This window comes from Elephas maximus, chromosome 1 (genome assembly GCF_024166365.1).
Source record: "Elephas maximus indicus isolate mEleMax1 chromosome 1, mEleMax1 primary haplotype, whole genome shotgun sequence".
NCBI lineage: Eukaryota > Metazoa > Chordata > Mammalia > Proboscidea > Elephantidae > Elephas > Elephas maximus.
In genome coordinates, this window is record NC_064819.1 from 176,286,291 (window position 1) to 176,308,552 (window position 22,262).

Below are 22,262 nucleotides of genomic sequence, written 5' to 3' on the forward strand. Positions count from 1 at the left end.
ATTCAGAAGAAAAACTCCCTTATCTACTATGGTTTCCAAAGCTTAGAGCTTTAGAAATACGTGCTTCCCTAAGGGCCAGTATTGTTGTCTGTGGTACCATAAAGCCTGAGTCTCGACTTTGGGGGAAGAAATACTCAAGGGACATGGTGGGCCATTTCCTCAGCTCAGGAAGATGGGCGGCACCTCTTCAAAATCTCAGACCATGCACCTGTGGGGCAAGGACGCCATAGCTGTCAAGACCAGGGCTGGAAGGGTGGCTTTCTTAGCACTGTGAGTCAGAGTCCCCCTTTCAGCAGACAACATGAAGAACATATACAAGCTGAGTGGTTAGGATGAACCCGAAGCCCCCTTCGTAGCAAGGACAGGGTGGATGAAGGGTTGGGAGAAGGCAGTGTTCTGCAAAACAACAAAAATACGAAACCCTTTAGTCAAAAGGAAGGAATGAATGAAGTCCTTTATAGAGCTCAAAGTTCCCCACCTGTACATCTCAGAAAGACCACTTGTGACCACCCAGAAACTTCTGGAAGGTTCACTATGATTCTAAGGGGAGGGTATGACTCAGGGTACAGGGTGGAGAAGGGCTGGGGGGCAGGGGAAAGCTCCAGCAGCTAACTGTCCGGCATCAGGGAAGATTTTGGGCATCATGGCACAGGGATTACGGCAGAGGGGTTAGTGTGGCCCTCTAAGCACCCTCTTATGACAAGGAAGGGTGGGAGGGGAGGGGTCTGAGGACAAGATAAAAGGACCATTCGTGTACAAACATTGTTCTTCAGTCAGGTATGATGCCAGGAACTGTCTGGCACCCAAAAAAGAAACATCTAAACAGGCTAGTCCTAAAATGATTTAGAAAAAACCTGATTTGCTGCTCTAGATAAGATGGCCTAGGTGACTCTGAGCTAAACTCAAAGCAAGGGGGAATTGGGGAGCAGCAGCTCAGTCAATGTGGAGCCAGATGTCTCGGCTTGGGGAGGAGGCACACACTCTGGTGGGAGGATCTGAGATAAATGCAAAGGCATTGTAAATGGTAAAGTGTCATTCCAGTGTTAGGTATTATTAGGCTCATACCACTGCAGAGTCCCTGGAGCAACTCAACAGGTCTGTACCACCCTTGTAGTGACAGAGAGCCATCCAGCCCCTCCACGTTTAAAGAACCCCCTGATTTCCTGTAGGCTGCCTTTTTCTCAGGGCTCCCTAAGGCGGGACCAGCTTCATGGGCGTGCAACCCACACAGTCACACGGGGCTCCACAGTTAGAATAGCCCTGACCTTGGCTTAAGGCTCTGCTCTCTCTGTCTCCAAATTCTTAAATTCTTGGATACTTTTTGAACAAGCAGCCCTGCATTTTCTTGTTGCATTGGGGACCACAAATTATGTAACAGGGCCTACCCTCAGGGGCACCCTTGCCAGGAGAGGAGCTTTTTCTTACAGCTGTTCTTGTTCGGTGAAGGTTGAGCAGGCTGAGACCCCAGCGAGAGAGCCTGACAACGTTAAATAAAATACCTCCCCAGTTAAGGCTTTTTACCCCTTATTTCTTTTGTCCTCTGAATGAGATGCTGATTACCATTTGGTCAAACAATATTTATTGAGCATTCACTACTTTGTGCCAGGCACTGGTAAAAACAGATATGGTGGGGGGGGACCCAGGCTCTCCCAAGAGGTGCTCACAGTCTGAGGGAGAGACAGACATGTGCAAAATCGCTTTGATAGAGAAACGCTAAAACACTAGGGAAAGTCATTCCATTCAGGAAACAACTTCATTCTGAAATCATAAATTATAAACACATGTAAACACAAACGCCTCCTAGTTTTGCTTGGTCACGTTCTTTTTGCATCAATTGAACAAAGGAGTCCCTTCCCAGGCTGCCCAGGCAGTCAGCACAGCAACAGCAAGGCTTCAGGAAAGCTTCTAGGTCTGGGGTTTAAAACTTCACACGTAATTGTCACGGGCTCACTCACAAATACCCCAGCATTGGTCCCAGGAGCCTCTTAATGAAGATGATAAAGCTCACATGTCCTGTTTTTCCTATCAGGGATCAGCAAACTTTTTCTGTACTGGGTCAAATAGCGGAATAGTTTAGGCAAAATACTTGCCTCCCATTGTAGTGCAAACGCAGCCATAAACAGTATCAACCAAATATTCCTATAAAACTGCATTTACAAAAAGAAGGAACTGGCTGGATGTGGCCCAGGGGCTGTAGTTTGCTGACCACTACTCTAGATAGAGCCACTAGAGATTTACATGTGAGTCTAATTTGGAGGTAGCCTGGCCTAGAAGAGGGTACATACATGAAATAATGCAAGAGAGACAGATTAAGCTATCTAGATCATAACCAACTCATCAAGCTGTGCTGAGTGACTTGGGCAAATATCAGGGTCCCAGCAAGACACAGAGGGCTCCTTCAAACTGGTTATTTTGAGAAGAATTCAATAAAGAGATTTGTTACGGATTGAATCGTGTCCCCCCAAAAATACGTGTTGTAAATCCTAACCTCTATGCCTTTGGTTATAATCTCATTAGGAGTGGGTTGTCTTTGTTATATTAATGAGGAAGGATTAGTGTAGGATATATTTTAAGAGATTAAACAAGCAAGCAAAAGAAGAAGAGACGGGTAAGATGCCAAGCCACGTGGAGATCTCCAAGGAAGCAGAAGCTCAGAAGAGACAAGGAACTTCTTCCAGAGCCAACATAGAGAAAAAAACCTTCCCTCAGAGCCGGTGCCCTGAATTTGGACATCTAACCTCCTAAACAGTGACAGGAAGCCCTGGTGGCGTCGTGATTAAGTGCTACAGTTGCTAACCAAAAAGTCAGCAGTTCAAATTCCACCAGGTGCTCCTTGGAAACTCTGTGGGGCAGTTCTACTCTGTCCTATAGGGTCACTCTGAGTCGGAAGCAACTCGAATCATGTTTGGTTTGTGTTTTAAACAGTGAGAAAATAAATTTGTTTGTTAAAGACACCCACTTGTGGTATTTCTGTTATAGCAGCACTGGATAATTAAGATAAGACTATTGACAGAGGTGCATGCAGGGTTAAGGAAATCAGTAAGAAATAATGCAGTGCCCAGAGCTGATATGACCAGAGAGCCCTTACAAACCTTGGGTCTGAAAGAGCAAGGGAGGAGCAGAGATTTCCAGAACCAAGAAGAGGGTAACTGTATGGAAAGGGTAACTGTACGGTGAGGGCCTCCTGATAGAAGCTGTGGCCTTTGATAGAGGAATATAGCCAATCCTATTACATTTCCTAATCTAACTTTTTTCCAACCAACCAATCTCCTGCTCCCATTGGCCAAACCAAATCCAGAGGGCAGGGGAGTCATTGTTGGCCTACATGGGTCAGCCTTCCAGGTGCGGAGGTGGAGGGTGGGTCAGAGGGGCAAACTGAAGATCTCTTTCTTGTACAGCATTTTCTAGAAAGATGCAGTGATATGTGACCAGAGTCATTCATTCATTCATTCAATGGGCATTTGTGTCTTGGGCCAGGCTCTATAATATGGTTTAATAAAGGACACATCTGTCCAAACAAATAAATGCAATGACGTGCTATAGGGGCTCTGACAGAAATCTACATAGGCTAAGCAGGGACACAAAAAGATGAAGGATCTGAGTATCATTCCAAAATAAATCCAGAAAATACAAATGCAGATTGTGGGAAGCAGCCTCCACTGCTGGAAGCAAAAAGGCAGATCAAGGGTCTTTCCAGCACTCTTAGTGACATCCTGAACACAGTAGAAGCATTTAACCCAGGCTAACACATTTTTTTTTTTTAACACATGAACTAGCTTCACTGATCAATAAATAGGTGAAACCACAGAATTATCTTAAGGATTCACAAACAGTAACTTTCTTGCAATCTGATATTGCTCATTCCTGTGCTAACCAAGAGGAAGCTGAACGCGGCAGGTGAACAGTGGATAATACAAATTGAGGAGTCTCAGATGGGGGTACGATAGAAACATACAAGTAGATGGCCTCAGAAACGCTCTGGCTTAATGCTCCAGTTTAGCTGTTTAAAATACATTTCACATAAAGCAATGTTCTTATTGGAATCCACCTGACAGCAGTTCATGATTATTTCCCCATGGAAACCACTAGATTTATCATCTCATTCAATTACCATTTGACTTAACTCTCTACTGCACACATCAACATTTTTCCTTCCAAAATTCCAGCAAACAAAAAAATTCTCTGAGTACCTTAAAACAGCAAAGGCAGGTTTAATAGAAGGTCAAAAACATCTTTATTATTCTCGTTAAAATTTTTCTATCATTATGACTTTACCTCCAAACAATTCCCTAAATGCCAGGGTACCCTACATGCCTAGTACCCATGTGCTCCAAATATCAAGTGGCCATAACACTTCCCCCATCACTCCTGGGAGGTGGGAATGTGGATTCTGAGTCCTGTCCGCCACCCACACTTCCTCTTCAGACTTAAAGCAGTAACTCAAGCTGAAGGGGCTCAGAGCTATAATCATTTAGGGTAAGTCTGTCTAGCCCCAACAGGCATGAGCCAGAATGTCAAATGGAACATTACAATGCATCACCACATAAAAGCAGCCATGGGCACCTCTACCAGTTAACTAGTTACCCTCGAGTCGATTCTGACTGTTGGAGACCCCCTGTGTGTCAGAGTAGAACTGTGCTCCACAGGGTTTTCAATGGCTAATTTTTTGGAAGTGGATCACCAGGCCTTTCGTTCAATTTGCCTTTGGGTAGTAGACTCGAACCCCCATCCTTTCAATTAGCAGCTGAGCACATCAACCATTTGTACCACCCTTGGATTCCTCTACTCCCTTGAAATCCGTGTTCCTGCTTCCTAAAGCACCGGGCCACTCATCTAAAGGAGTCCCTACCCTACCATGACAAGTACACTTCCAAAGGACCTTTTGGCTTGAAAGGAGCCCTTGTGGTGCAGTGGCTAAAGCACTGGGCTGCTAACCAAAAGGTCAGCAGTTCAAACCTACCAGCCACTCCTCGGAAGAAAAATATGACAGTTTGCTTCCATAAGGATTAAAAAACCCATAAGGATTACAGCCTTGGAAACCCTGTGGGGCAGTTCTACTCTGTCCTGAAGGGTCTCTATGAGTCAGAATCAACTTAATGGAAATAGACTTTTTTTTTTTGGATGAGGGGGGATTTGCTTGACACTTAGTCTAGGAAATGTACATTGAAAAGTGTACCAGCTTCTAATGAAAGGCAAATGTTTTGATTACATAGGGAAAAAAAATCCAAAAATTAAGGTTAAGCACAGCAGAAGATGGTATAAACAACTAACTCATGTTGTCGGGGCTATTTTATAGACGTCTGAGATTCTACTTCCCAAAAGGGGTTACTGAGTTATTCCAAGCTGGTGTATGGAGATAATCTGATTCAAAAAGACTGCAACAAGAACAGCCATGAGGCTTTTGGATGTTTTTATAATTTATTATTCAGGATTAAATTTTGTTTCCTGAAAAAAGAAATGATTCTCTTAAGCCATAAAACTGAATTCTAAGATTTTACTACTAAAAGAGAAAGCCAAAAGAAATCTTTTAAAATACTCTTTTTTCCTACCAGTCTACACTTATGCACATAATAGAAATAGATTAATTCAAAACTATAGCCCTAAGCAAAGCTGGCAGTGTTAAAAAAAATAATAATAAACCTGGAAAACCAAATCCATTCCTGTTGAGTGGATTCTGACTCACGGAGACACTGCAGGACAGAGCAGAACTGCCCCATAGGGTTTCCAAAGAGTGGCTGGTGGATTCAAATTGCCCCAACCTTTTGGTTAGCAACTGAGCACTTAACAACTGTACCATCAGGACTCCAAATCATAATAAAGAAAAAAACAGACCCACTCAGGACTTAGAAAAGAGAGCTATTTATTCCGCCTTGTGCAAAAGTTTTCTTTGTCCTGAAATTTAGAGTAACAGCTTTCTTCTTCATAGGTAGCTCCCTATACCCATGAGTGACCACACACAGCCCACAAAGAAATCATCAAACTAAGAGTGGTACTACCATCGGCCATATAAGCAATATTTGTACAAACATTTTTTATCTATTTTTTGTATAAAAACAAAATATATAAGCTAAAAGAAGGTGCCTAATGGCCCATTCCTCTGTGTTTCAATGCTACAGTTCTTTTTAGGATGAAATTGTAGGATGAATAGTATAAATGATCAGTTTCTTAATCATGATTGGTAGAAAATTTGGGATAGTTTGATAAAGTTTCAATACTTCTAAATACACATTCCCACAGCCATGAAGATCCTGAGAAGTTTTAGGGCCAGCTTCTCTGCTGTGGAAGAAGGCTAACAACTGATTCTCTGCGTTATGGTTATACCCATGGAAAAGAAGGTTGTGAGTACTTGACTAAAACAAAACAATCCACTCAGCGTGTGTTGATGTGGGCTAAGCCTAAACTTTCTGGGAGAAGCAAATTCAAAACAAGTAAAATATATTTAGTAATTTTGCAGCAATTTTTTTTCCTAATTAAGAGCATCTGTTAGTGGGCAGAAAACAATGACTGGAGGAAATAGCCTATTTCGTTTTAGAAGGAAAGGGAGGTTGTGAGAGTCATTAGGGGCACAAAATGCAGTCTGGACGAAACATGAACCCATCCACTGCTGAGAATTTACGAGGATCAGCCACTCCATTGCTGGAACTGTCTTAGATGGTTGTGGATTTTAGGCCTTCAGTCAATGTCACCAAGGGCTCTGAGAGTCTCCAGGGTGGCAGTTCACGTCTTCTGCTCAACAGTCTCATGTAATTGGTCTTTTTCTCAGAGTCAGCTCTGTCTCACAAAGAGCAAGAGTCAATTACACATTTTATGGTGGCATTTAACATTCAGATATCTCAAGCAAAAATTTTATTTAAAAAAAAACTCAGTTTCAGCTCCAGATAAGATGGAATAACCACATAGCACCTTGTCTCTCCACTGAATGAAGCAATAAAACCCAAATGGAATGCACAAAGCAGCTATTTGAGGAATCTGGAAAGTAAACAGTAGCAGGTAGATTGGGGAAGAAGAGGAGAATTCAAAGTACCATGAAACTGGCAGTGGGTTTACCACTATTTTTTCTGCTGGTATTCCTCTGGCTGGACTCAAGGTAGCCAGACACCTGGAAGTGGACATAGTGCAGACAGAAATCTCCAGGAGAAGCCTTTTAGTTCAGGCTCAAGGAGCAGAAGAGGGTCTCCTAATGCTCAGAGTAAATGGAAGAAATCCCTCATTTTCCGTTTTTGTTTTCTTTCTCTCTTTTTGCACCCCAACCCCCAAACAATCCTACTGCAGTAGTAGAAATGACAGTGGGACCTGCAGGCATCTAAAACTCTGAGGGAATGGAAATTCTCTCTCCAGTCAGAGGCTATATGGCCCCAAGAGAATGGGGTGAAAATTCCATTGTATTTTTCTGTCTCTGTCCACCCTCAGTTTGGCCTTGGACTCAGGCACAGTCGTGGGAAGTGTGCAGCAAAGCATGTGGCAGAGTGGGGTAACTAAAGCCCAAGCTTTGTGACCAGAGGGTCAAAAACCACAGGGAACTGAGGAACGAATGGAGAACTCAGGAAAGTGACCCCATAGAGTTGTTTATGAAGTCCTGAGCTCACCCCTGAACTGCACTTGTGAGGATCTAATCCTAATTAGCACAACAAAGACATTGAGAACTGAGCTAACAGATATATGTCCACCCAGGTCCCAGAAGGGTGACTGTATAGCATGCATACAGGACAAATCTGAAAAGCACTGCAAAGGCTTTGAAAATGGAACTGATGCTCATGTAACTAGTCGGAACATGCAGCCTGAACCCAACCAGTCAATTGTTTACTAAAACAAATATGTCAACATTCTCCACAGTATTTAAATAAGACTCTGAGTCTCATACATAATATTGAAAATGTCCAGGATATAACCCAGAACTCTTTGGCAAATGAAGAACCAGGAAAATCTCAACTGGCATGGGAAAAGACAATCAAGAGATGCCAATGCAGAGATGACACAGACACTGGAATTACTTGACAAAGACAGATAATTTAAAGCAACTATTATAGGAATACTCCAAGCAGTAAGAGGGAACACTCTTGAAATGAATGAATGATAAAAAAAAAATTTCAGCAAAGAAATAAAAGCCATAAAGAAGAGGTAAATAGAAGTTTTAGAAATACAAAAACACAAAACAAACAAAAAGTCAGTGGATGGGCTCAACAGCAGAATGGATATGACACAGGAAAGAGTCGTTGAATTTGAAGACAGGTCAGTACAAAGTATCCAATCTGAACAATGGAGGGAAAAAATGACTGGGAAAGGAAATGAAAAGTGCATTAATGACCTGTGGGACAATATCAAAACGTCTAATGCTTACACCATCAGAGTGTCAAAATGGGAGAAGAAACAGTGCTGAGCAGAAAAATATATATATTGAAAGAAACAATGGCTGAAAAATTATCAAATTTGGCAAAAGACCTAAACTTACAACTTCAAGAAGCTCAGCAAACCCTAACCAGAAAAATCCAAAGGTATTCATTATCAGATACATCATAATCTAACTGCTAAAAACTAAAGACATCAACTAAAATAGCTGGGTCTATTAATCTTAACAGACCTGATACTGAAAACCAAAGCAAAACCAAACCCGTTGCCGTCGAGTTGATTCCGACTCATAGTGACCCTATAGGACAGAGTAGAACTGCCCCATAGAGCTTCCAAGGAGCACCTGGTGGATCTGAACTGCCCACCTTTTGGTTAGCAGCCGTAGTACTTAACCACTACACCACCAAGGTTTCCACGTGATACTGGGCAGAGTCAAAACGGCTAGGTGAGGAAGGTCAGAGCCAGCCCATCCTCTAGGGGCCCTCTTACCCTGAGACCCCCCTCCCTGTCAAGCCCAGTTCCACCCCTCCAAGCCCATCTGCTCAAAGTCTCTGGTAGCAGACAGCATGGTGCATGCTGAACTCCAAATCCAGAGCAGCATTTGGAATCCTTCCCCCATCAATCTACCGCCTCTGCATCATTACACAGTATGTAGGCTGGGAGGCAAGGGAACCAGAAATCAAATCAACACTGACAAGGAAAAATGCACATAACTCAAACAGGCTCTGATAGCTTTTAGGGAGGAATAAAAAATACAGGACAAGGAAGAATAAAAGCACAGCTCTAGATTTATCTCTAAGTTATCCTGGGAAGTTGGAAAGAGTGCCAAACAAATTTGAATTGGTTTTGTTCTTAAACCGACACCTTTAAATTCACCAATTTCTCTGTGTGTCAAAATAGTTCGTATCTGGGTGAAAATGAAACACACCAGGGATGGCTGAGAGAATAAAACATAATAAGGTTTTTATCATAGACAGTAGAAGGAGAAGCCAAATTCCTGGAATAGAGCCAGTGAAATGCAGAGGTTCCCATTTGTTTTCATGATGTAGAAACTATACAGTGTGGCAGTACATACTAAGTACTCAAATGTCAAATGCATGATTTCATTGAGGTAACACATGAACCAAGGGGCCTTGGTGGTGCAATTGTTAAGCTCTCGGCTGCTAACCAAAAAGTCGAAGGTTCAAACTCACCAGTGACTCCCACTATCTGCTCCAGTAAAGATTACAGCCTAGGAAACCCTATGAGGCAGTTCCACTCTGTCCCATAGGGTCACTGTGAGTCGGAATCAACTAGATAACAAACATCACATCAATCAAGAAAAGAGGTGAAGTTTTATTCATCACATAAAAGTAAGTTTACGCATGATTTCTTTCTTTCCTTCTCTGTCTCTCCCTCTCCCTTTTCCCCCTACCCAACAGCATATACACCTTATTCAAAACATACAAGGTACTTAGACGTTCTGGAACTCAGAATTCTAGTAGCTTAACATTGTCCTAAATCAACATCAATCTGCTGTCAGTCCGTGGACTTACTTCAGTCAGAAAACTTATCTCCCCCCAAACATTTACCAGTTCCCAAAATACCAGCCTCTCCGGATGGAAGGTCTACAGCACCCCTATAAACCCATTTCAAGGATGCTGGGAATCCTGCCAAAGACAAAGGAAAACTGGAGTTAGCAGAGGGTGTGGAGAGCAGAAAAGCCATCTGGAGGGAGGAGGGGGAGAGAAAGGGAGGCAGAAAAAAGGGGGCAGTAGAGGAAAGAGATGGAGTTTTCTCCCTCAATACCTGCACTGAAATCTCCATCTTCCTACAAGTTCACCTGGGACCCAGGGTTGGCTGAGCTCTTAGCCCATGTCAGTGCTCTAACCTCATGCCAAACCACACATCTGCCCTGTGGGTGCCCTCACCATGACCCTGAGACTATCTGGTCACATCCATGCAGAAGCCCGACTATACAAAGATTCTACTCTCAGCCTTCTCCAGCCTCATCCATAGAAGAAAACCAGAACCAGCTGTTTTCCTTGACAGTTTACCAACTAGTATACTAGTCTTCCTATTGAAAAATGCCTGTGTGCCCAGAAGTCACATCTCTAAGGGGAGCCTCCTTGTCTCACAGGTTCCACAGGTTAAACTAGGGCCTTCTTCTCTGGGATCATAGAGGAGGGGACTCATTATCATTTGCTCCCCTGCCCTTCCCTTCCTCTCCTGCCTTATCTCCCCTGAGCCACAGATGCAGGCTGCTGAGCCCTTGACCTACCTGGCCCAGGGTTCTGCAGAGGAATGGACCCAGCACAATAAGGAACATAAAGCCTTTCAATGGTGCAGCTCAGCACTGCTGAGCAGTTTTACTGCGAGAGTGTTTCAGTTTTGCACTCTAAACAGGAAATGATTTTTACCACCAAAAAGAATTAAAATGTCCCACCAGGAGTCGCCAAGTGCAGAAGAACAGAGATTATGGCAGAGAGAATGCATCCCAGGGCCACACAGAGCTTCTGCGACATGCAGCTGAAGCATCCAACAGCTGCCCTGAGGCTAACAAACAGAAAAGCAGCCACAGATAGCACAGGACATCAATGGGAAGCAGAGCCATGCTTGGAAATCAACTGTAGGGACTGGATGGTACTTTGATAGTCTTCCCTGAGAAAGGACATAAGCAACCAAGACATAAGCTGCTCTCTCATGAGTAAGACAGTTCTGGGTGGGTGGCAGGGAAAGAGCGAAGCATGGGATCCAGGACCCCAGCCAAGCCACACACCATTTAAAGGATGCTTAAAAGATATGGCCAGTTTCCTGATGAGGCTGTCACATCCCACTGAATACAAGTTATCCTTCATTGCACATAACTATGTATGTATGTAGGTAGGCAGGTAGGTATGTTCAGCATGCATACATTCATTATTAGCTATCGTCATGTTCATACTGTCCATGTTTCATACTGTCATATTGTTCCCCTCTGGCCCTCTGGATAGTGATATAGTATTTGGTAGCCAGCGTGAATCCCACCTGAGCTAAGATCCTGGTTCCAGGACATTTCTTGCATGAGTTGGTATTTGTGGAATACTTTACTGCCTGAATGCACTATAATTTATAGTTCCTGACAAAAAGAAGGAGGAGCCCCCTAAGTGTTTCTTTTTAGTGTGGGAAGCTGTCAGCAGTAGAAGACAAGGCAGAGAATGTTGGCTAGACTCCTCTGGAACCAAAAGCACTTAAACCTCAAATCTAAATGGAAGGAAATCTCTATAGTCTTTATCACTAAGTGGCCCTTCTCAGGAGCATGATGAATTGTTGAAGGAGGTCAATTATTATTGGCTTTACCACTGTGTGATTCTCTGGACTCTGGTGAGTGGGAGTGAGAATCTCCAGGGTTAGAAGTGGGACTGCCAAGGTTGGCAGCTGACCTGGGCCCAGCCCCCTTCCCCCATTTCAGACAGGAAATAACAAAAGAGGAAAATATGTGCAAATAAACATGACAGACCTAAGCTAATAAAATCTGACCATATTTCTTAGTTATAATAGAAAGGAGAACAAATATTTCTTGCATTAAAGAAAAACAAACTTCCTTCCACAAGAGAGAACTTAAAAAAAAAAAAAGTTATAAAATCCACAATACATAAGCTATTTCTAGCTTTAAATTTTTTTTTTTTTTCATGCTTGTCGAGAATCATTGTACTGAAAAAGACCTTAAGGATGATCTAGGCCTACCCCTACATACAACTGAAGAAAACGAGACTCAGAGAGGCAAAATAATACACCATAGTCACACAGGTAGGAGGCTGAAGGGATGGGACTAGGACTAGGGCATGTAGACGGCTAGTCCCACGCTTGCTCTCCTACACCATGCTGCCTCCAGCCCAGGTCTCTAGAGCTACCTGAGCCCTGGTAGTGCAATGATTAAGCACTCGGCTGCTAGGCTAAAGGCTGGTGGTTTGAACCCACCCAGCGGCTCTGCAGGATCTGTTCCTGTAAAGATCACAGCCAAGAAAACCCTATGAGCAGTTTTACTATGTCACATGGGGTCACTATGACTTGGGATGGACTCAATGGCACTCAACAACAACATACCTCGTTTTCCTGTTTGCGATGTAGACATTGCAACTTTGGTTCCCAGGTGAAAGCCCCAGTGGCCATCTCGTGCTGACACACTCACAGATGCAATGGGTAATAAATTTGTAAAATCCTTCATCCATAAGATGTGTAAGACACTAAAAGATCTGGCAGGAAATGTCACAGATGATGAGTCCTTAGTGAGTTAAAAAGGAGGATTAGAATATGTCAGAGGACAGGGAGCACAACAGAGAACCCCTGAGGGAGCAGGAGATCAGTGGGATGCAGACCCCAAACTCTCATAAAAAGACCAGACTTAATGGTCTGACTGAGACTACAGGAATCCCGGTGGTCATGGTCCCCAAACCTTCTGTTGGCCCAGGACAGGAACCATTCCCAAAGACAACTCATCAGACATGAAAGGGACTGGACAATGGGTAGGAGAGAGATGCTGATGAAGAGTGAGCTACTTGTATCAGGTAGACACTTGAGGCTGTGTTGGCATCTCCTGTCTGGAGGGGAGATAGGAGGGTAGAGAGGGTTAGAAATTGGCAAAAGTGTCACGAAAGGAGAGACTGGAAGGGCTGACTCATTAGGGGGAGAATAAGTGGAGTATGGAGTAAGGTGTATATAAGCTTATATGTGACAGACTGACTTGATTTGTAAAAGTTCACTTAAAGCTCAATAAAAATTATTAAAAAAAAAAATATGTCAGAGGAAAGGATTCAGGCCTTTCAATGAATGGCAACAGTACGTGTAAGTAGAGACAAGAGGCGCAGATTAACCAGTAAGCAAGATAAGCATGGGTTTACTTGTGCTTTCTTACTTATCTGCAGTGCAGGATTTCACCTGTTGTTCAATGTGGTAAAAAACAGGTGAAATTGTGTGCTACAACTAGTAAGTAAGCACAAGTAAGCCCATGCATACCTTCCTTATTGGGTAATCTGTCCCCGAGGGTCATGCCTAGCCTAAGTCCCTGAATGACAGCAACAAGCAGAGACCTGGCCTCCTACCCCCACCAACCCACACTCAACGTGCAGCATGAGTGAAAAATCAGTGTTTGCTATTTTAATCCACTGAAATTTGGAGGGTGTTACTTCAGCATAACCTAACCCATTCTGACCCATGCAAGCACCTGAACCAAAAAACCAAACCCATTGCCATCAAGTTGATTCCAACTCATAGTGACCCCATGTGATGCAGAGTAGAACTGCTCCATAGAGTATTCTTGGCTGTAATCTTTATGGAAGCAGGTTGCCAGGCCTTTCTTTTGCAGTGCCACTGGGTAAACTCAAACCACCAACCCTCAGGTTACTAGTCGAGTATAAACCATTTACGCCACCCGGGGAAAGCATCTAAAAGGACTCAATAAAAGATGATTATCATTATTATAAAGGAGCCCTGGTGGCGCAGTGGTTAAGCACTCAGCTGCTAACCAAAAGCTTGGCAGGAGAATGATGTGGCAGTCTGCCGCCGTAAAAATTACAGCTTTGGAAACCCTATGGGGTAGTTCTGCTCTGTCCAATAGGGTCTCTATGAGTCAGAATCGACTTGACAACATGGGGTTTATCAACATTATAAACCCATCCCTTCCCCATGCCACACATCAGAGACTGAATGCTAGGCTAGAACAGACTGCTGGTCTTATGGGGAGATTCTCCAGTAGGAAAAGAAATGTAACCAAAGACAATTCACTGCCAAGGTAAGATTCAGAGAAGCTAGAAGTGCTCAGATAAAGCCCACAAAGAAATTCTGATTACAAAACAAATCCTACCCTCTGGCCTGTTTCCTATTTGTACCCTGTCCCTAATATACTGCATCAGATCTTTTTTCCTCCTACCCAGAATTCTCTCCTTCATTCACCATGTCAGTTCCACTTCCACTTACTTGCCAGGGTCCAGTTTTAGTCCAACATATGATTGTTGTTGTTGGGTGCTGTCAAGTCAATTTTGACTCATAGGGACCCCATGTGACAGAGTAGAACTGCCCCCATAGGGTTTCCTAGGCTGTAATCTTTATGGGAGCAGACTGCCAGGTCTTTTTTCCCAAGGAGCTTCTGGGTGGGTCTGAGCCGCCAACCTTTCGGTTAGCAAAACAGCACTTAACTGTTGCAGCACCAGGGCTCCTTTAGTCCTACATACCAAAAACAAAACAAAACAAAACAAAACACAACCAAACCCATTGCCAATTGAGTTGATTCCAACTTATAGAGACCCTGCAGCACAAAGTAGAACTACCCTATAGAGTTTCCAAGGAGTGCCTAGTGGATTCAAACTGCCAACCTTTTCATTAGCACCCATTGCTCTTAACCACGATGACTCCAGGGTTCCTAAAGTTTTCTAATCACTCAAGCCTAACCCAGTCTCTAATCAAGCCCTTACTATGAGCAAAAATAGACTCTCAAAGGCAGATGCTTCAGCAGTTATTGCCTATACTTCTTATTTTATATCCGGTCAAACACTTGGTATAATTTTTCAAGTGTGTCAATCTTGTTTCTCTAACCAGACTCCAAACCTTGTGAGAACGCTGCATTTTTTCCTTCTTTTACAGTCCCCCACAGAAATTATTCCAAAGGACATTTTTACACTGATTTAAATGCCAGGGAGGAAAGAACATGATATAATTCTTGGGATTAAGGACAATTTCTTTCATTACTTTGGAAGAAAGTAGGAAGGTCCACCAGCTGGGCTTTGTATTAATGCATCAATCTAGCTAACTATTTTCTGGAACTGTAAGTACTAGTTATTTATTTAGGTGGACATAAATTATTATAAACTCTGAATGTCTTTGACTGAGCTTTCTTCAAATTAAGATAAAAACCAGAGATGGCAAAGGGTCTTGCAAAAACCTGACAGAAAATTTAATAAAGCACTTTTGAGAATTTAAAACACTTCATTAAAAATTAGCTTTTGTTCTGATAGATAAAAAAGTTAATAACCCCTTATACATGCCAGCTATAAAATTTAAGCTAAATCTATACATGTTCTGCATCTTGAAATCTACATCTAAATAAAGTTCTTTTTTTTTTTCCAAATCTGTTTGTTAAAAAGAGCTTTTCTGTAATATTTCAAGTTTGCTTTCATAATTCCAAACACTGTTAATCTGTAACCCTGAAACAATAAATGTGTGTTTCTGGAGGTTATATTCATTAAATGCAGAAAAAAACATGTTTGTCAGGTAAAGGTAATAACTCTGTTTGTCACGGGAGGTCGGTCCCACCAAGCCTTACAGAGATTAACCTGTTGATCATCACTGCTCCACTTAGCTCTAATCTGATAACCTGATAACAATGCTGTGCAGATTCCTTAAAATGAAGTAAATGCATTCCTCTCTGTAGGAACTTACTTAAGAAGTAAAATAAAATAGCCCCAACATACTTTAAGGAAGCCTGGTGGCCCAAACCATAAACCGAAAGGTTGGTGGTTTGAACCCACCCAGTGGCTCCATAGGACAAAGACCTGGCTACCTGCTTCCTTAAAGATTACAGCCAGGAAAACCCTCTGGGGCAGTTCTATCCTGTCCCATGGGGTCGCTAAGAATTGAGATAGACTCCAGGCACCTAACAACAACATACTTTAAAACACTGAATGTGGAGACCAAAGAAACAAAATTGAGAATCCAGACACAAATTCATCCACCTGTGAGCACCTGATATTTGACGAAGTCCCAAAGTCTGTTAAATGGGGAAAACACAGTCTCTTTAACAAATGGTGCTGGCATAACTGCATATCCATCTGCAAAAAAAAAAAAAGAAACAAGACCCATACCTCACACCATGCACAAAAACTAACTCAAAATGGATCAAAGACCTAAATATAAAATCTAAAACGATAAAGATCATGGAAGAAAAAATACGGACAATGCTAGGAGCCCTAATACATGGCATAAATGGAATACAAAACATTACCAATAATGCACAAACACCAGAAGAGAAACTGGATAACTGGGAGCTCCTAAAAATCAAACACTTACGCTCATCCAAAGATTCCACCAAAAGACTAAAAAAGACCACCTACAGACTGGGAAAAAAATTTTGGCTAATCTCTAAAATCTACAAGATATTGAAAAACCTCAAAAACAAAAAGACAACCCAATTAAAAAAAAGAGCAAAGGATATGAACAGGCATATCACCAAAGAAGACATTCGGGTGGCTAACAGATACATGAGGAAACACTCACAATCATTATCCATTAGAGAAATGCAAATCAAAACTACAATGAGATACGATCTCACCCCAACAAGGCTAGCATTAATCCAAAAAAACACAAAGTAATGTATGTTGGAGAGGTTGTGGAGAGACTGGAACACTTATACACTGCTCATGGGAATGTAAAATGGTACAACTACTTTGGAAATCGATTTGGCACTTCCTTAAAAAGCTAGAAATAGAAGTACCATACGATCCAGCAATCCCACTCCTTGAAATATGTCCTAGAGAAATAAGAGCCTTCACAGGAATAGATAGATGCACACCCATGTTCATCGAAGCACTGGTTACAATAGCAAAATGATGGAAACAACCTAATTGCCTATCGATGGATGAATAGATAAATTATGGTATAGTCACACAATGGGATACTGCGCAACGATAAAGAACAATGATGAATCTGTGAAACATCATAACATGCATGAATCTGGAAGGCATTATGCTGAGTGATTAGTCAGTGGCAAAAGGACAAATATTGTATAGAGCACTATCATAAGAACTCAAGAAAAGGTTAAACACAGAAGAAAACATTCTTTGATGGTTACTAGGGTGTGGAGGGAGAGGGGTATTCACTAACTAGATAAAAAAAAAAAAAAACTAGATAGTAGGCAAGAATTACGTGAAGAGAAGGACAACGCACAATACAGGGGAAGTCAGCACAGCTGGACTAAACCAAAAGCTAAGAAGTTTCCTGAACACAACCAAACACCTTGAGGGACAGACTAACTGGAGCAGAGGTCTGGAGACCACAGTTTCAGGGAACATCTAGGTCAACTGGCATAACACAAAATTTATTAAGAAAACGTTCTGTATCCCACTTTGGTGAGTGGCACCCGGGGACTTAAAAGCTAGCAAGCAGCCATTTAAGATGCACCAATTGGTCCCAACCCACTTGGACCAAAGGGTATTGAAGAACACCAAAAACACAAGGAAAATATTTGTCCAAGAGACAGAAAGGGCCACATAAAGCAGAGACTCCATCAGCCTGAGACCAGAACTAGATGGTGCCCAGCTACCACCAATGACTGCCTTGACAGGGAACACAACAGAGAGTCCCTGACAGAGCAGGAGAAAAGTGGAGTGCAGAACTCAAATTCTAGTAAAAAGACCAGACTTAATGGTCTGATTGAGACTGGAGGAACCCAAGAAGACATGGCCCCCAGATTCTCCATTAATCCAGAACTACAACCATTCCTGAAGCCAACTCTTCAGACAAAGATTAGGTTGGACTATAAGACATAAAGTGATACTCATGAAGAGTGTGCTTCTTAGTTCAAGCAGATATAAAAAAAAAAACATGAGACTAAATGGGCAGCTCCTGTCTGGAGGTGAGATGACAAGGCAGAAAAGGACAGGAGCTGGTTTAATTGACACAGGAAATCCAGGGTGGAAAGAAGTGTGTTGTCACATTACAGAGAGAGCAACTAGGTTCACATAACAATGTGTGTATAAATTTTTATATGAGAAACTAACTTGAGCTATAGACCTTCACTTAAAGCACAATTTAAAAAAAAAAAAAAAAACGTGGTCAGAGGTGTGGGTGGAGTGGTGGTCAGAGGGCGAAACTGACCTCCCAGGCCTAAGCCCAAGGGGGCGCCAGATGAGGCGTGGAATAACATTCTGAGATACCACAAATATGAATGGCACCTGACTGAGGCAGCGGGACAAGACGGGTAAGACGTTTTTGCTGACTTGTCGCTGCTATTCATGTCTTGAATTAAAGCCAGTGCTGTCAAGTCACTTCAGGGGGCGCAATTTACAAACTGCCCCTGGGCGCTCCAAGGCGGGGGGATGGGAGGCAACTTAGAGATTGCCGCTGGGCACTCATTACCCTCATTACGTCCCTGAACATTGCGGGCAATCTTGATTTCCTTCAACAAGTAATACAGTAGAAGCACTCTTAACCTACCTCCACAAGACCAGCTTGCCAGAGTCATCGAAGCTCTGCGTTTTTTCCACCTGTGCACTTCTGCTGCAAACAGTTCAACTGTATTTTCACCAGGAGTCATTTGGTTTTGTTTCCAAATCAGTGTATGTCAGTTGTACACATTACTGAAATTATATAATTTCAATAAAAATTAAGCAAACCAATGATATCTGCACACAGAAGGAAAAAGGGTACTCTCTCCTATACAAACCAAATCGAGGAAAGGTAAGTGCTATTTTTAAACACTGTTGCATTAAGTAAGAATGAAGTTAACTGTAAAAGAGAAGAACAAAATCACTAAAATCTAGAGGTGTTCTGCACAGTTTGCCTCACAAGTGCCAAGTTCTTGCTCCACTTTGAAGAAACCAAAACTGGAAATGGTGGGGGATGGACTGTAGATGGATTTTTTTAAGAAAGACCAGAACTCCAGACAAAGAACCATACTCACCACAAAAGGTTGGCAAACAAATGTACATGTATGTGTTTTAAGGTAAAATAGTGTTTGTGTGCACAGTTTTGTGATTCACTGCTTTAACTACCTTTTAAAATAACTGATTACTGCAAACCAGTGACTTTGGTTTGCGTTGTTAGAGACACTACAATGTTATTATCAGCTTAGAAGGATGCTAGGGTAATGTCAGTGTGCCTCTGGAGGAATATAAAGCAGGGCTGTGGATGAGGCAGAAGGCTAGAAGAGATCACCCATGACATCTTTTGTATTTATTCTCAAGAAGCTATGAATTTCTCAGCCTTTAAAAATATTTTCAGCAACCACCATTGTTGTGAATTGAATTATGTGCCCCCAAAAATGTGTGTATCAACTTGGTTAGGCCATGATTCCCAGTGTTGTGTGGTTGTCCTCTATTTTGTGATTGTAGTTTTATGTTAAGAGGATTAGGGTGGGATTGTAACACCACCCTTATCCAGGTCACATCCCTGATCCAATGTAAACAGAGTTTCCCCGGGGGTGTGGCCTATACTACCTTTTATCTCTGTAGAGATAAAAAAGGAAAGGTAAGCAAGCAGAGTTGGGGACCTCATACCATCAAGAAAGCAGCACCAGGAGCACAGCATGTCCTTTGGACATGGGGTCCCTGCGCCTCAACCAGGAGAAGATTGAAGACAAGGACCTTCCTCCAGAGCCAACAGAGAGAGAAAGGCTTCCCCTGGAGCCGATGCCCTGAATTTGGACTTCTGACCTCCTGTTTGCTAAAGCCATGCACTGTGGTATTTCTGGTATGGCAGCACTAGATAACTAAGACAACCATCTTTACAGCATACAAATGTTTACAAATGAATAAAAGGAAAATCAATAGCAGGGAGGAGCCACTGGTTACTACTCTGAAAATAAAACATGGACCTTTTTCTAGGGGTAGAAGTCCCTAGGTGGTACAGACAGTTAATGAGCTTGGGACCCTAATATCCCCCAGCATGTTTTCTCCTTTTTCAAAAAGGGCAACTGAGAACGTAAACATAACTAAGGCCATGATAAACCTGTAAGTTGTTCTTCCTTCCTCTGCCTGCCTCCTTCACATACCTCTGTTAACGACTTTGTTCTTTGTTTTAAACTGATGCAAATAAGCTTTTGTTCTGTCTGGACTACCTGTGGCATACAAACCCCATAGGAAAGTTGGAGCCAAGGTATCAGATATGTATATCTTTAGCCTAATAAAGAAATGTCTGGCAGGGGACTACAAAGACACTTGTAACCCTTGTAAGATTCTACATAACCTCTAAGGTAAAATTGCTCTTTGGGACTCCATAGAGACAGCCTGTGTTGCTGCCAGGTCCCTGATGATGTATACATCTCCTTAATAAACTTTCTCATTCTTCCTGACTTGGAATATGTTTCTTTGGCTCGACTGTCCAGGGCACGGACCCTAATCAGGTAACAAGCTCGTCTGCAAACCAAAGGTTGGAGGTTTGAATCCATTCACAGGTGCCCTGGAAGAAAGGCCTGGCAATCTACGTCTGAAAAATCAGCTACTGAAAACCCTACGGATCACAGTTCTACTCTGATACACGTGAGGTTGCCCTGGGTCAGAGTCAACTCAACAGCCAACTCATTTTTTCTTCAAGGGGTAGCTTAAGAAGACCAAGGAGAACAGAACTTGTCATCTGGAGTATCATACATCCCAGCACCCTGGAGGAGGTAGCTAGGCCAGGCCTGAGGTGTCCCAACTTTGCACCTGTGCACCAGGACTCTGGACTCCACCTGAAAGCCCAGACAGCCAGCAGAGAAAAGCCCATCGCACTGAAGCAGACTTTCGTTAAAAGTGAACACCAGTTATTGATATGTCTCTGGGTGGCAGAAATGGTGAAGCACTCACCTCCTAGCTGAAGGGTTGTCAGTCTGAACCCACCCAGAGGCACCTCAAAAGACAGCCCTGATGATCTGTTTCCGAAAGGTCACAGTCTTAAAAACCCTATGGAGCAGTTCACATACGGAATTGCCATGAGTCAGAACTGATTCAAGGACAACTAAGAACAATAATCCCAAGTTTAGGAATCAACCATGCCAATCATAATTGCTCATGTCTTAACCTGGGGCTCATTCCTCTCTGAGGGCAGTGGTCCTTCACAGGAGGCCTAGAGTAGGTGAGGCTGAGGTATCTGTACTCTGAAAAGTCCTATGAATGATTCTGATCCATCTTAGATTAAGAATTTAGGGCTTCCTGAGTTGAAATCAACTGCAAACATCTGTGTGTTTGTGCAAATGTACAGTATTCTGGAATCCTTGTCCATAGCTTCCATCAAATTTTTCTAACTCAAAAAAATGTTAAGAACACGGTTCTGAACTCAATTCAAGTTCAGTCCGCCCTGATTTATCTACACCCACTCAGACCCAGGTGCTGTCAAGTTAATGCCAACTCATGGCAATGCCACGTGTGTCAGAGTAGAACTGGGCTCTGGAGGATTTTCGATAGCTGACTTTTCAGAAGTAGACTGCCAGGCCAGTCTTCTGAGGTACCTTTCGATGGACTTGAACCTTCAACGCTTCAGTCTGCAGCCCAACACGTTAACCATTTGCACCACCCAGGGACTCCAGTTATCTACACAGCCTGAAGGAAATCTTAGATGAATAAGAATATAATCATTCCCTGTACAGATCTTTCCTGTTGGATTTCTCTTTTTCTCTCTAGATTTTTTTTTTTCCTCCAAACTCCAATCTGTTCTTATTTCATCACTTCTATTTTTAAACTGAAAAATGTTGGTTCCAGAATAATCACAGTCTAAGAACTCATCAGATAAAAGACACAGCAAATTAAATTTCCAATTTCCCTTATCCCACTTTCACCATTCCTGTATGGTTTTGTTATTATTAAAAAAAAAAAACCTCAGGAGCACTTTCTGTTTTTCCTATTAAGTTAACGACTTGACCAAAGGGACATGTCTCTATTTTAATTACCAGCATCCTAACTTGCCCATGTTTTTCAAATAATAAATTATACATATAGGTAATACTCTTTTTCTCCTGTTCCTTGTCTTGACACATCACCAAGAACAAAGGTAGGATGCAAGGCTGTTTGAGTTAAACAGGTTCCAATCTGTGCTGATGGTTGGGTTTTATAAATAAGAACATTCCCTCTCCAGGAATAAGGCCCAGGAATTCAGATTTTTCCAAAACAACTCTCTGTATCCAGGGCACCCAAATAAATTCAAACACTCTAGTTTCAAAGAACTCTCTGCTCCTGATTGAGGTTCCTCTGAGTGCGTATTAGTTAAATATGCCT

The 22,262-nt window shown here is 42.4% G+C and overlaps 1 protein-coding gene across 13 annotated transcripts in view; it reads right to left on the reverse strand.

Annotated features, from left to right (window-relative positions):
* METTL24 (methyltransferase like 24) overlaps positions 1 to 22,262 on the reverse strand; it is a 141,585-nt gene that overhangs the window by 95,927 nt on the left and 23,396 nt on the right. For 2 of the 13 annotated variants that reach the window (XM_049898771.1, XM_049898780.1), the window contains 2 exons: positions 18,511 to 18,653; positions 12,412 to 12,560 (listed from right to left, as the gene is read on the reverse strand). The exons of 7 other annotated variants lie outside the window; for them this stretch is intronic. In XM_049898771.1, the coding sequence (XP_049754728.1) occupies positions 12,412 to 12,477 (66 nt within the window). In that variant the 5' untranslated portion in view covers positions 12,478 to 12,560; positions 18,511 to 18,653. Of the gene's footprint in view, positions 1 to 208; positions 397 to 12,411; positions 12,561 to 18,510; positions 18,654 to 22,262 lie in introns of all 13 variants that reach the window. 4 more of the 13 variants (XM_049898848.1, XM_049898798.1, XM_049898809.1 and 1 more) reach the window with 3 other exon arrangements.